Genomic DNA, 14,604 nt, shown 5'->3' with positions numbered 1-14,604 from the left:
GAAAGTGGAGTGGGAGACTGTAGTCATGTGAAAAAAAATCAATCAAAATCAATACTTCTATAGAACTTTGTGAAGTGCTGTTAGCAGGTCGCAGCACTCTTCTTATCCTCCCTCTCTCTCCCCCTCTCTCTCTCTCTCTCTCTCTCTCGCTCTCTCTCTTATCGTACTGAAGTTTGTTAAGAATCCCCTCTTGTCCGTTTTGCCTCATTTTAGATTTGAGACCGTGGAGTATGCCCCTCCCCCTCCCGCTTATTCTTCTAATATTATTGTGATCTGAAGTTTATTGGATGATGGATATGGCAAGGTATGTTTGCATCTTTCTCTGGGTCTTAGTGTGAAGGATGACTTCAATTAAAGCAAAGGCAAAGATTGAACTACCTAGGGCTTTTTCACCACTTTTTTTTTTTTGGGGGGGATGCCTCACTACTTAATACTAGCAGTAGCAGAATTGAAGATATCATGAGGAGGCTGTGTGTCTGAAGAATGAGTTTTTACTTTGGAAGAGGGACAGAGACCATTTAAATCTGTTTACTGTCTTTATTTCCATGCTAGATTTGCGATTACCATGACAATAGTTTCTCCCAAATCATTGCGCAAATTACACAGTCGGTGTAAATGCATGCTGCTATGGGAAATGCGTGCCGTAACAAATTCAAGCCGTCCTCAATGGGTTAAGGGAGAGTAATCATGCCTGTTTATGACAGGGTTTCTATTTGTGGCAGGGGCCATTTCCTTTGTTGATGAAAGGTCCAGTCACGTGTGGGAGTACCCTCACTTCACATGAAACTTGCGAGTAACTCCTGTTTTTTATCTAAAGTGGGACTAAGCACACTTGACACTACTTTAGCTGTTTTATTGATGAATAAAGCCGCTTCTACCTCAAAAAAAAAAAAAACAAAAAAAAACAGGGATAATTACTCTATATGAGACACTAAGCATACTGATTTTAAACTTTCAATGAATCCCAAACTTTAGATAGGTTTGGAATGTGAGCTATTTCAGGAGCAAAAGGGAATTTGTGGTTCTGTAAGTTATAGTATGTTTCTATCAAAGTTTACCTCTTTCTTTTGAATGCAACATTGCGTATGTATAATGTTGATTTCATTATGTCGCAAATAACCAACAGGAGCTGGCATGACACAGAATAGAGAAATGAGCTCGGCAAACTGCAGCAACTTGGGCACTCTCACTGATCATTTAAAATGTTATTGGGCAATAGTTGCAATTCTGTCTTATTGGAATTCCCCAAATTCACATTAATAACCAGATAATAAAGTAAATAAATGGGTGACTAGATAATAAATGCCCTTTTAAACTGATTAACAGGCATGCTTCCGCAGGTTAAGATTTACATAAAGTTTTCTCTTTTCTTAATTTTGCTCTCTTGGTTGTGTTTGCCCACTTCTCTGCTATTGATGGCTGATGACAAAGTTTTTTTTTTTTTTGTATGTGTATGTGCATGTACGTGTCATGAAAGGTTTGATTAAACGTATAAAAAAGTATTACACAGAGGACTTTTTGGGGGTAGGGAGCAGTTGTAAAGGTATAGGTTAGGAAGGGTGGCTAGGGAGATTCGCTTTGGAGAATGGGTTGTTAGTTTGAGATAGCGTACCATATTTCCACTTTTGTTTGTGTAATTTTTCTGTTCTATTTACATTCCATTTGTTTCACTATAAAATGAAGTGTTTATCATTGCCTTTGCTAAATTCTATTTTCAAATTGTGAAAACATTAATCACTAAAGAAACTGTTATAAAATTTTTGTTTGTTGTGACCAATAATGAATATTTTTATGTTGTACCAACTGAATTCCTGTTTGTGGTACTTTTCAAATGGAAGTGAGTGAATATCGTTGAAAAAAAAAATGTAAACAAGATTGAATTTTATAGCTTTATAATTTTGTTATGATTTAGGACTCTTAGATAAAACCAGTAAGATAATATTTTTCAGGGCAATACCTTCTGGGCACAATATTATTTCCTAAAAAATAAAATGATTGAAATTCATAGATGTGGAGATAAAAAGATAAGGAAAGTGATGTAGGAAGATTGAAAGTTTTCTTGATCCAAAAGTATGGAGGAATAGAAATTCGCTCTCCGTAATTAAGAGAAGATGACTCTGCACTTTGGAAATAAACATGAAATGTACATATTTGAGATTGGCGCTCCGGCATGAAAGGAAAAACAACAAGAAAACACAATTTGTCTGCAGAATGTGCATGGAATAAGACTCCACAATCTGAACAAAATTTGTGCAGCTATGCACATGAATTATTCATGATTCTTCCCGATGACAAAGACGTAATCCCAGAATATCCAGCAACATCATATACCCAGCTGGAAAGTCGCATGGAGGGCTTTCGTTTCGCTCACAGTAACCTTTTTTCCTAACTGTCATGAAAATGCATTTGCAATGAAATGGGATTTTCATTGGCCTGTAGTATGATTCTCATGGGCATTTGCAACAAAGCCTGCTCTTTTCATCGTAAACCAGCGAAGGAACGCAGTACACCTGGCTGTGATTCACCGGCGCCAGATTGTAAATGTGATATTTAGGTGAGATAGAGTACGGCTGCAAGTGCGCTTTTTGATATACCCACATCCTACACTAGAAAGCATTACTTCTCCTTCATTGGAGTGTGTAGTGCAATGCACCCAGGTTTGAGAATATCATTTTCCATCTGCAGAAAATCTAGAAATTCTCTCTTTAGAAAATAGCAAAAGATAAGGTGCAGAGGTGCAAAAGATACTCCAGTGTATGTTTTTTATTTATACATGGATATCAAGAAGCTATAATATATCTATCAAACTTCGTGACATGGAAGACCATTGATCTAAAAATGTTTTCTGAATATATGAGAGTCTGAAGTTCTTTATGAGTAGAAATAATGATAAGAAGAATATTCCAAATTGCTCTATAAACTTGCTGTACATCAATCTGCCTCGGGCTGCTAGTTGTGCACTTGCTCTGCAGTTAAGCGTTGCTAACCTTAATTCAATGACACAAACAGAATTGTACATGAGCATTCTAAACTCATCAGTGCATAGCGACATACTGTATAACACAATATTTTTTGCGAATTGGAGCCAATGGCCTTTTTCGCGGCATTAAATTTTCGCGAGTTGCCTGTAACATTCAATGCATATAGTGTAGACAAGAATTTTCATGTGCATTTTAATTTCGCGAATCTTGGCTCTCGCGAAATTCATGAAATTAAAATGCATGTGAACATTCCTCGTTTTACAGTAGACGCTATGTGTACTGTGCTATAGAAGCATTGTTGATTAACCCTTTGAGGATGGGCTTTGAGGATTTCCTTCCAATAGACACCTGCCCGAGTATACTACGGACTAGACTTCGACAGGTTAATATTATTATCATTATTAAATTCTGTGTCATATAAACCTATTTGCAATAATGTCATGTATTTGCTGCATGCCAGTAAAAACTCATTGTCGATCAGAATCTTCAGTCACCCATTTTCTCCTCTTTTTTTTTTTGCCCAATTGAGAAATCAATTCATTTTTGTAGGGAAATCCATATTGTGTGAAAAAGGAGATAGGAAATTCATCATATAATTGGTGATATTCGTCAGGGCGGAAGTGTGATATGGTTATAGTTCGTTATTATGAAGGTTCGTTATTCCAAAGGTATGTCTGTATGAAAATGGAATAATTTCCATTATTTTGAAGGTTTGTTATTTTGAAAGACCAATATTCTGAAAAATAAATGGGGTTCATTATTCGTAGAGTTCATAAATCCAAAAATGTAAAAAGCTTTGCTATTCATAATGTTCATTAATCTGAAAAAAAAATAAGGTTTGTAATTCCAAAGATTGTTAGTAAGCACCTTTTTTTGGTCTACCTTTGCTACTTCCACAATCATGGGTTAAATTTTGAGAAGTACACGGGATTACATGTTTTGGACATGAATTGGGAGCATCTACAGCATTCCATCTGCATGTCAGTAAAAAAAAAAATGATTCAATGCCATCAACCATTTTTACACTATTTCTTTGTTTGCTCACGTGAGTCTTGTCTTGCTCTATTTGCACCAAACAGCCATGCACCCCTGCAGTCCCAACCCCTGTCAGAATGGAGCGACCTGTGTGGACACCTCCCTAACGAGTACCGGGACTCAGCGATATCGTTGTCACTGTCCTCCAGCCTACCATGGCAACCACTGTGAGCAGAGTGAGTACAGTCAGTGCTTCTTAACACCCCTTGGCTAATTATTTTTTTTCCCATAGACATGTGGGTTGAGTGAATGCAGCAATATTTGTAGAACACATCAGTGAGAGTTTGAGGAAAATCCGACAATCTGTTCAAAAGTTATGAATTTTTAAAGTTTCTGCTCAGTCATGGCTAGATGAAAAGACTACTATAGCTTGTGATGTCACATGAGTACAACGGTATAAAGAAAGTATAAAGAAAATTCACCTTATTTTCCCTTTTCTCGCATAACAAAAGAACACTCGACTTCTCTTTTTCAGAAGGCAAGGGGAATAATATCCTTAAAACGATACATCAGTAACAAGTCCAAGAAATGTGCACTTTATTCAAAAAAGGAAAGTGTGTTTTTTTAGCAGTTTATCTCGAACATTTTTTGTAGAATAGTGTGATTAGGTGTGTCTTTAGAATCCCTTTTTCACTTCTGAAAAACCTTGTCCACACTCTTCACTTTCAACTCTAATAACTTTCGAAAGGATAGTGCTACTGCTTTGAAAGTTGGCATTTATTATGGACAGAATGTGTTAATGAGGCATGTTTAATTTCAGTTTAATTTGATAATTCCTTCATTGTTGTTACTCTGGTGGTTTACTGCCTGTTTTTTGTCCCATTCATCGCGCAGCCAGCACGGTTTGGTAAAGATTAAAATTTTGTGAAATTCTCTTTTTAGTTTCATTATATCGTTGTACTCATGTGACATCACAAGCTATAGTAGTCTTCTCATCCAGCCATGACTAAGCAGAAACTTTAAAAATTCATAACTTTTGAACGGATTGTCGGATTTTCCTCAAACTCTCACTGATGTGTTCTATTAATATTGTTGCATTCACTCAATCCACATGTACTTGAAGGTGAACTTGTCCTTTAAAGTGTACCAATGTCCTGAGTATTATGTTTGCTATATTTGTAGAGGTGACACATTTGCTCCTGCGACAATAGCTCCGGTGTTATCTTCTCCAAGGACTTATGGTTAGGGTTAGGGTTGTGATAGGGTTTTAGATTTAGTTTGATGTGAAGATTAGGATTAGTGTCAGGGTTGTGGATAGAATTTATGTTTGGCTTAGCGTGCAGATATTTCATGGGAGCAATTGTCACAGGAGCTAATGTCATGGAACCATTTGTGGAATATACGTGAGACATGCCTTTGCAAAATATTATAATTTTTTGTCACTCCGATTTTTATGCCTCGTTTTCGGGTTGTCCGTCCTTCCATCCGCAATCAATTTTGTGGACAGCGTAACTAAAAAAAAATGTTTGAGATGGAAACTTGGCATGTATATGTATGATTGGGCAAAGTTATGCCTATCAACTTTTGAGTGCACATGGTCAAGGTCAAATGCTCAAAAGGTCAAGGTCAAATGCTCAAAATTTCACTATTTCCCCTATACATTGTATCTATGCAATGCCTAAAAGTATTTTCTTGAAACTTAGTGCATACATAAACTACCGAGCAAAGATTCTGCAGAGAGAGTTTCAGGTCGTGCGGTTAAAGATCAAAGGTCAAAGGTCAAATGAAAATGTTAAAATTTCACTTTTTTCTCCAAATCTCACAAATGGTTTCTTAATGGAACTTAGTACATATGCATGTACTGACTGACAGTGATTATTTAGGTAATTTAGGGGTCATGGTCAAACATCAGGGGGGTCAAAGGTCAAGGTCAACTCCTCAAATTTTCACTATTTCCCTCTTATCTATGCAATGCTTTCAAGATTTTTCTGGAAACAATAGTGTATGCATGTATTATCCAATAGACATTCTCTAGGAAGGGTTTTTTTGCTAAAGGTCAAAGGTCAAGTTAAAGTACTAAATTGCACTTCTTCCTTAAACTTATAAAAGGGTCAACAGTTAAGTACAAATCCTCAAATCCCCAAATACCTGTACTCTTTGAATAGGCAATATAGCTATTCATCCAATTAAACCTAGTTCAAGGGAAGTGAACATTTACCTGGTAACACATTTGTGACAAACTCATCATTTTAATATTTTGTCAATTATGTGAAACTGTCATCACACATTGTCAAGACATTGTACTCAAGGCCTATTAGGAGAACTATGCATTATGGTGGAGGCATATCAGTTGCCATAGTGACATTTCTAGTTATTTATTGGGGTTCAGATGTAGATTTTGTAGAGTATAGAAAAACAAAAACAACTTGAAATAGACAAGTCAATCACTCAATTCTTTCAAGCGAATGATCGCACTATATATATATTTTTTTCCAAATTCGTCTTGAAAGACAGCGATATGCAATGCGTACGTGCCATCAGCTGACCCGCCATCAGCTGACCCATCGACATGGAATCTTGATATTATTTGTCTTTTTCATATTTTCTGAAAGAGTGGGTCTTCCTTTACATTATGCTAATATTTGGTTTCATAAAACGGGCAGGAAAGGGTGTTTTTTTAGCAGTTTATCTCGAACATTTTTGGTAGAATAGTGTGATTAGGTGTGTCCTTAGAATCCCTTTTTCATTTCTGAAAAACCTTGTCCACACTCTTCACTTTCAACTCTAATAACTTTTGAAAGGATAATGCTACTGCTTTGAAAGTAGGCATTAATTATGGACAGAATGTGTTAATGAGGCATGCCTAATTTCAGTTTAATTTGATAATCCCTTCATTGTTGTTACTCTGGTGGTTTACTTCCTGTTTTTTGTCCCATTCATCGCACAGCCAGCACGGTTGGTAAAGATTAAGCGCTTGAATAGACACTGTACTTCAGAGCCTCTTTTCTCAGTTCCACTTTTCCTGAGTTTGTGCTTTCTTTCCAATATTTAGATATGTTAGGACAGTCCATTTGATTTGAGTTATACATCATTTTAAAGCTTAAAGTCTGTTCTTTCAGAATATGATCTTAACTAAAAATTCATGTCTGGCGACTTTTTGTTTGTTTTGAGGTGCAGGGTCACATTTGTATAAAATGCAGACGTGTAGCTAGAATGTGCCAAGACCATTACCAGCGCTTACGGGGCAGAATTCAAATGGTCAGAGCACAAGTACTAAATTCATGCCCAGTACGGCGTTTATAAAAGGGGGGGGGGGCAGTTTATATTTCTGGTGCTGCTTCCAGGTTTAATCAGCTGACAAGCAAAAAAGAAAAAAAGAAAAGAAAAGGCTTGCCATGCTTTTCTTGAAAGGTGACACTTCCGGGGTTCATCACCTGACAAGAAAAAAAAGAAAATTCTGATGCCACTTCCGGGATAAAAAAAAATAGTGGGTGGATGGGGCCCAAGTGGTTAGACCCTATGTATTCCTATACATTATGACCAGAAGAAAAAAACGGGATCTAGGGCCTTCTTTCCATTCTTTAACCATCTGCATCTATTTCCATAGATAAAGATGATGATGATGATGATGATGATGATGATGATGATGATGATGATGATGATGATGATGATGAGGATGATGAGGATGATGAGGATGATGATGATCTACAGCATTTGTATGGTGCCATATATCTCTTTTGAAAACATTCAAAGCCACAGACTCCTCCAAGAGAGTTAGAAATTCAATGCCTGGTGAAAAGTGTGAGTCTTGAAAGAGGATTTGAAGTGCTCCAATTTGTCTAAATTTCACAGAGAAATGGAGTTCTACGAATTAAGACATCATTCATAGCTATTCATTTGTTTTTGGAAAGTTTCACTCATCCTTTTTTTCTTGTTGGTTTCATTTCAAGTAAATTTGTAGTCTATTACTGCACCCATTTCGAGTCGTAGTTTGTGCAGCTCAGTTTTTGAATACAGCGTATGAAACTAGAAAAACACTCGGAGAGCACAGACCACCAAGCAGCTCCTTTCTACCCATAAACACGCACACATGCTGAAAGTCACCCTTATTTCCCAGTGATAAAAAAGCCTTTCTGTTGTATCTCTCATACCCCTTTCAGGTAATCGCGGTTCAATTATCCGCATCCAAATAATGCGGATGAAGTAATCAAAATCGCGTTCATATATCCCATGAAGTGCGCACTACTTTTACGAGCGCCCGTTCATATAATGGTGCGAAAGATGGGAGTATTTGTCATGGTTATTGCGCACGCCTCTATAATGATGTAATGTTTCCAGTGATATATCCTCAAGCGCGCGCAGGACGGGACTCATGTGTATGCACAGCTCTCGCTCAAGCTCAGCAATCAGCGGTTGTGCGGGAAATCGAGTGACCTTTGACCGAACTGTGGAATGTTAGTCTGCATATGTCGTAAAACGCGTTCATGTAGTCTCGATCAACTCTTCATGCTGCAATAATGCGGATAATAGCAGCATCAAAATAATGCACACTTTTTTACTCCTCTCCCGTTCATGTAATCAAAATTTTACGACTTAGTGCTCCTATTATCCGCATCCACGATTACCTGAAAGGGGTATCAGAGCCCCCCATCAGCAGCAACAAGATGCAACTCAAGCACACACTCAGTGCGCATATATGCACGGCTCAAATACGCACAGCCTGAATTCCTGCATCCTATTTGCCAATGATAATCCTTTTAAAAAAGCACAAAAAAGTATCCTGGATCCAAACGGTTATCTACATCGCTACCAAAATTATATCATCTGTTCCTTGTGTCGTTATTAACTTTTAATGTAAGTTTCATCCAGATCCATTCACAACTTTTACAAGTTATTTTGCAAACAGACAGACAAACAAACAAACCATTATCAACAAAAACATAACCTCCTTTTGCAGAGGTAATGATTTCCAAAACAATGGTGTGATTTGCTGTTGAGGGGGCTTTCATTATGTCTGCATTGATATCGATTGTGGAAGAGTTTTCTCCAGTTTCAGATGCTTTCCCGTTCGAGCTCTTTTTAAACAAAGAATTACGAAATATCTAGAACAGTTGGACTTCTATTAAAGCAATAGTGGTGTTCCTTTTGAAGTATTGGTAGGGAGAGGTAGGTATTGAATTACATGAACCACATAAATGTACATTTCATGATAGTTTAATATAGCTTATTGATATTGGGAAGACACAAAATGCTTGGTAGAATATAATGAATTTCAGCAAATTAATGACTTGCCCCCCTCCCCCATCATCACCATCTTTCTTCACACCTCAACTTCCTGCTTCCTTAATTAGAAAAAAAAATCTTTCAATGCCTAATCCTAGGTGGTATCTAAGAAACCTCATTGAAATCTAAAACAATTTATACCCATCACCCCCCCCCCCCCACCCTGTCAAGGTCTTATAATTTTCTCATGGCTCACGGTAATCTAAGAGAAAATTGATATCTATGCAGAATTTTCAAATATCTGGTGGATGTTCCTCCCAAAATGATCATGCTTTATTGGTAATAGAGAACAACAATACTGACGGAAGGGATGTGATAACTCAATTGCACTTGATCAATTCAATCAATTTCATGAGGCGATGTAATTTGTACTTCCTGTCCCATCACACATGATGGATTCCTCTTCATCTGGCAATAGACATGATTAGTTTTCTAGCAGTTGGGCATGAGCATCAGGTTTCATGGGGTTTTTTGTTTGTTTGTTTTTTTTGTTTTGTTTTTTTGGGGGGGTTGTTTTTCATGTTGAGTGAAGTTATAACTGGGTTTTCAGAACATGCGTGGCAGTGGCTATTAAGTAGTCTTATGATGTTTTCTCAAATTCCCACTGTGCAGCATTCTGTGACATTGCAGGCCATGTTCTGTAACTTGCACACACATTGACTTTCACTCTACAATGTAAAATTGAATTATATGTTTGCATGAGAATTGTAAGTGGTGCGCGAGAAAGCCCAATGATGTCTAAAAGGGATGGTATAGTTTTGGTTGAGATGGGGCTTCAGGTTTTCAACTTTTTTGTGAGATAATGAAAAACACCTGAGGTGATATGAAAAAGCATACAATTCTAAGAGGAATTCAAAGTTTATTTGGGAAGAATTTGTTTTGAAGTGGCTGAGATATCAAAAAAACAACAACCAAGGATATCCTAGTAAAAGATGGGACCCAACTCTTATTAGGACCTCTTTGTTTTCCTTTGTTTTTGATGTCACAGCCATTTCATAGCCAATTTTCAACACAACAATTTGAATTCCTTTTAGAGTTTTATGCTCTTTTACATTTGAATTTGAAAATTAAAGAAACAAAAATACAACCACATTAGGGTTTTTTTTTTGCACTTGTTGATAGTGTGTCATGACCATTTGCATTTCTATGTATATTGGCGAAATGCAAGTGATTTGTGATTTGAACAGTGCTTGATGAAATTCAATCGCCTTCCAACTTGTCTGTAGTGGCTACTTGTCCAGATGTTTATATTTCCATTGATTGGCTACTGTAAGGGATGCATGTACAACAGTAACATACAAAAATGAATTGACGTTATCATTAAAGCTGGGATAAGTATAAAGAATTGCGTAGGTGATGTAATTTCTGAGAAAACTTCATAAATGTCAGGGATCAAAGGTCAAAGTTGATCAGTAGAATTTCATTATTCAGTCAAGTATGTTGGTACTATTACTTTTTAATTGTTCTTACTGCAACAAAGCAATGAACTGTCTGAAGTTTCAATATTTTGCATGCACACCAGCCTGAAGAACCTGAAGAAATGTGTTTGATATAAACCTCAAAAAGGAAAAATTACTTGCCATATTTGGGGCAAAATAAGGTAAGAAACAGATATACACATGAAATATGGAAGTACAACAGTAGACACTGTCATGCCAAAATACTCTACAGATATATCAATCCTTCATTGCAATGCTGTGAATGAATTTTTGTGCTGTGATACTTAGAATTTCTGTCCCAGATATAATATATTGGGATAATTGATATTCTGCTAAGCATCAGTCACTTTCAAAGAAATTTTGGTTCTTTCGATAGGTGATTCATACCATTCCATATGATGAAGGAAATGTGAAAGTTTTTTTTTTTTTGTTTTTTCCAAAATGGGTTGAGGGTTCAAAGGATGTGATTTGTCTTTGACTTCTCCTGCACCCATATGTTTGAGGAACAAACATGTCAATGGGTGGTTTACTCTGGGAGAAAATAGCACGGCGTGATGAAGTAGGGTTCAACTGCTGCAAGGATGCAGTGTATCAAATGTCTAGGTAGGTAGATCAGGGAGGTGGGATCCCACCTCCCTGGGTAGATCGTATACCAACAGAAATTGGAGAGGTATTGATCATTCCTGTTTCATGATTATTGTTTGATTCTATGAGATTGTACGTCCAAGATGCACTCTCCATCATCATTCCCATCACTTCATCACTTCACTTTTCTCTCAAGAGCTGTGTGGTGGTTGATCTCAGGGTCATGGGGGTGGGGGGAGGGGGAGTTGAGGGGAGAGAAGATGGGGAGTGACTTCTTCAGCTCTTAAGTCTTTGTGATGAATAATAATAATAATGGTCTTGACCATAGCTTACATCATCTTCACGTTTCTCTGCCAGCTTTGCAACTCTTGGAGACTTGTTGCTTATGATTTGCTTTTTTCGTTTTTTTTGTTTTTTATTTTTGTTGTTGTTGTTCTCTATTTTCATTTTTGTTTGTTTGTTTGTTTGTTTGTTTGTTTTTGTTTTGTTTTGTTTTTGTTTTGTTTTGGTGTTGTTTTTTTTTTTTGCTGTTACTGCAAGACCTTGAAAGTTTTAGATTAAAAACTGTAAACTTTTGGCATGGTCATACTCAAATGTTCTTGTTCCATGGAGAACAAGAGAATGCCAATCTAGAGGGCTGTAGGTGAGGTCTGTCAATGCAGTTTCACCCAATGGCAGCCACCATGCTCAACACAGTAGATAGAAACAGAAGAGAAATAGAAAGAGAAATGAGAGGACATGTAAGTCGTCCCGCCGATGTTCGGTCCTCAGCCGTGGCAGGGAGACGGAGCAATGGCTAATCCTCTTACAGAGATGCATTCCGCTCTTCTCCACGTTGGAAGTCGTCTGCCTCTTTGATGAGATGCAATGGTAGATAGGGGCAGTTAATGCGAGAGAGGAATTGGTGGACGATGCTCTTCAGAAAAAAAAAAAGACATCCAGCTTTTGATATTTGAGTTGCTCTTTTTTAAAAGCTACAACCACAATTTCTTCCCTTTTTATTGGGGGGGGGGGATGGAAAGGAGAAAGAGGTTGTGTAATAAAGTTTAAAAACAAAATAGCATAAATCCTGCCAGAATTTAGAGAGCTGTTTGTTGACGACTTCTTTTCTTGTTCTTGGAAAAAGCTTATCCCTCACTCAAAGTTTATCTGACTGATCTGACTTTCTGTATCCGGAAGACACTATGGGGCCCCATGTAGTCTGTATTTGGTTGTCAAGATGCTTGTGACAGCTCAACTCGGCTCTGTCCATGCCATGCCTTTGGCGTCTCTCTTTTTTTTTTAATTTTTCCATCTTTTGTTCATGGTCGTGTCTGTCTGAGTTCATGGTCAATGGTGAAGTTTTCAACCCTTGACTGGAAATTGCAAGATCCGGGACACTCCTTTTAGGAGATGAAAGTGTGAGTGGGATTGTTGTTGTTTTTTTTCCAGAGATTATTTTTGTCTGTTGGGTTATTAGTACTACAATCATCACAGGCTGAACTTTTTTCCATTTAGATTCTTAAAGTCAAAAACCACACTCTGGATGAAGACAACTGGAGCAGTCAGAACATCAGAGCATCTTTTATATCTTCGCAATTTATGTGTGAACTCACGAGCAAAATGTATGTGAGATGAACTTGATTTGCACAGACTCATTGTGCACCTGCGGAGCAATGTGTGGGCATTAGGCCCTATGCATTATTTACTCAACCTCACTTACCAATTTGCTAATTTTCAAACTACAAGTGGTTTACATGTTAGCAAGCAAGTGTTGATAAGAGCAGAGGTAGAAGTGATGTGTAATGCCCACGTATTGCTCCACAATCCAAATCATAAATGCAGGGGAGATGTTTACTCTTCAGTGACCACAAACTGTTAATAAATTTTTAATATATTTTTGTGATAATTGGTTACATATGTATTTATATTCTTGAAATTTGAACTTTAATATCAGTAAAGCAGTGTATTGTTGTGTAGTAGTTTCTCCTAGTGTAATAATTACCGATAGGCATACAATTCTCATTCTCATTCGGAAGTTTGTTTGTTTCAGGTCTCAATTTAGTGTCGAACCTCGCTTTGAAACCTTTTTCTCTTTCTCTGTCCCTCTTCTCTCCCTCTTCCCTTTTTCACACACACACACACACACACACACACACACACACACACTCTCCCTCTCTCTCTCTCTCTTTTCTCCAACTATACACTAGGTCTTGCAACTTACGTGGACATTATGTGCACTATATACAATGAGCAAATTTGAAAAAAAAAAAAAAACCTGATTTGAGTACTGGTTTGGTTTGATTTGATTTGTTTGTTCTTTGTTTGTTTTTAGAAGTATAATCAAGCATTGTAAGATATACAGTGGAATATATACATGTGCGGTGGTACATGGCATCGTCACTTTTTATAAAGGCAGAGACTCCAACTCTCCCGTTTTCGACGGGAGATCTCCCGCCGAAAACCCATTTTTGCAAAATCTCCCGTTCTCCCGTTTGAGATTTAATTTCTCCCGCCCTGGCTCTCTGTCTCCCGTTGGAAAGGATTTCTTACTTTATTACTATCGTGTGTTGAAAAAATAAGCCTTAGATAGTACAAGAGCGCATCTAGAACCCTAGAAACTTCGTGCTTCGCACACATCAATTTGTTCATTGCTAGGGGTTTCAGGCGGGAGAATCTCCAGATCAGAAGGTGCTTTGGGTTGGAGTCTCTGTAAAGGTAAATTTCATTGTGCAATATGTAAGATTGATATTATTGTTTTTCTCTTTTTTTTTACTCTATGCATTTTTTTGTTTGTTTATATTTCAATGTTTTCATACTGACTCGTGTGGAATGTCTGCAATTCAGCCTGCAGGCTGCCATATATTTTACCCAATAAAATACCTTTTCATAGGAGCAAGAATTTTGCGGCTTAATGATAGTGTACAGTGGTCAGAATTTCTGATGGGTGTTTTTTCCCCATGATTTGTACCATTGCAAAACTCATTGTGTCTGTTAATCTGTTAGTACACTTTTTTTACCATAGCATTGGTATTTATACAAGAGAGACAAATTTTATACTGTATTCCCAAAGTTTGCAGAAAAATGGATTTTCACCACGGTGAACTCCTTAGGCCGATTAGAAATCACTTTGTTATAGTGAATTTTGTTATACATGCCTATCGACATTAAAAGAAAAATTTAGCATAAAAGAAATGGTAATCTTTAAAATTACTTGTTATAGTGAGAGTTTGACATACTGGTGTTCTTCATAATATGAGTCTGCTATATATATATATATATATATATATATATATATATATATATATATATGCAAGATTGCAGAAAAGATAATGTGGTATTTTCCACAACCTACCTGGTAT

At 37.1% G+C, this 14,604-nt stretch overlaps 1 protein-coding gene across 2 annotated transcripts in view; it reads left to right on the top strand.

The window, feature by feature from the left end:
• Window positions 1-14,604, top strand: part of LOC139717241 (sushi domain-containing protein 4-like) — a 460,810-nt gene that overhangs the window by 435,210 nt on the left and 10,996 nt on the right. For both annotated transcript variants that reach the window (XM_071628746.1, XM_071628740.1), the window contains exon 4: window positions 4,061-4,192. In XM_071628746.1, coding sequence (XP_071484847.1) covers window positions 4,061-4,192 — 132 coding nt within the window. The remainder of the gene's footprint in view (window positions 1-4,060; window positions 4,193-14,604) is intronic.

The sequence above is a fragment of the Diadema antillarum genome, unplaced genomic scaffold, assembly GCF_040938485.1.
Source record: "Diadema antillarum isolate AM-2024a unplaced genomic scaffold, OU_Dant_1.0 scf00000007, whole genome shotgun sequence".
Taxonomy (NCBI): Eukaryota; Metazoa; Echinodermata; class Echinoidea; order Diadematoida; family Diadematidae; genus Diadema; species Diadema antillarum.
The sequence above is the reverse complement of the archived record's forward strand: the minus strand, read 5'-3'. Positions and strand labels throughout refer to the sequence as shown.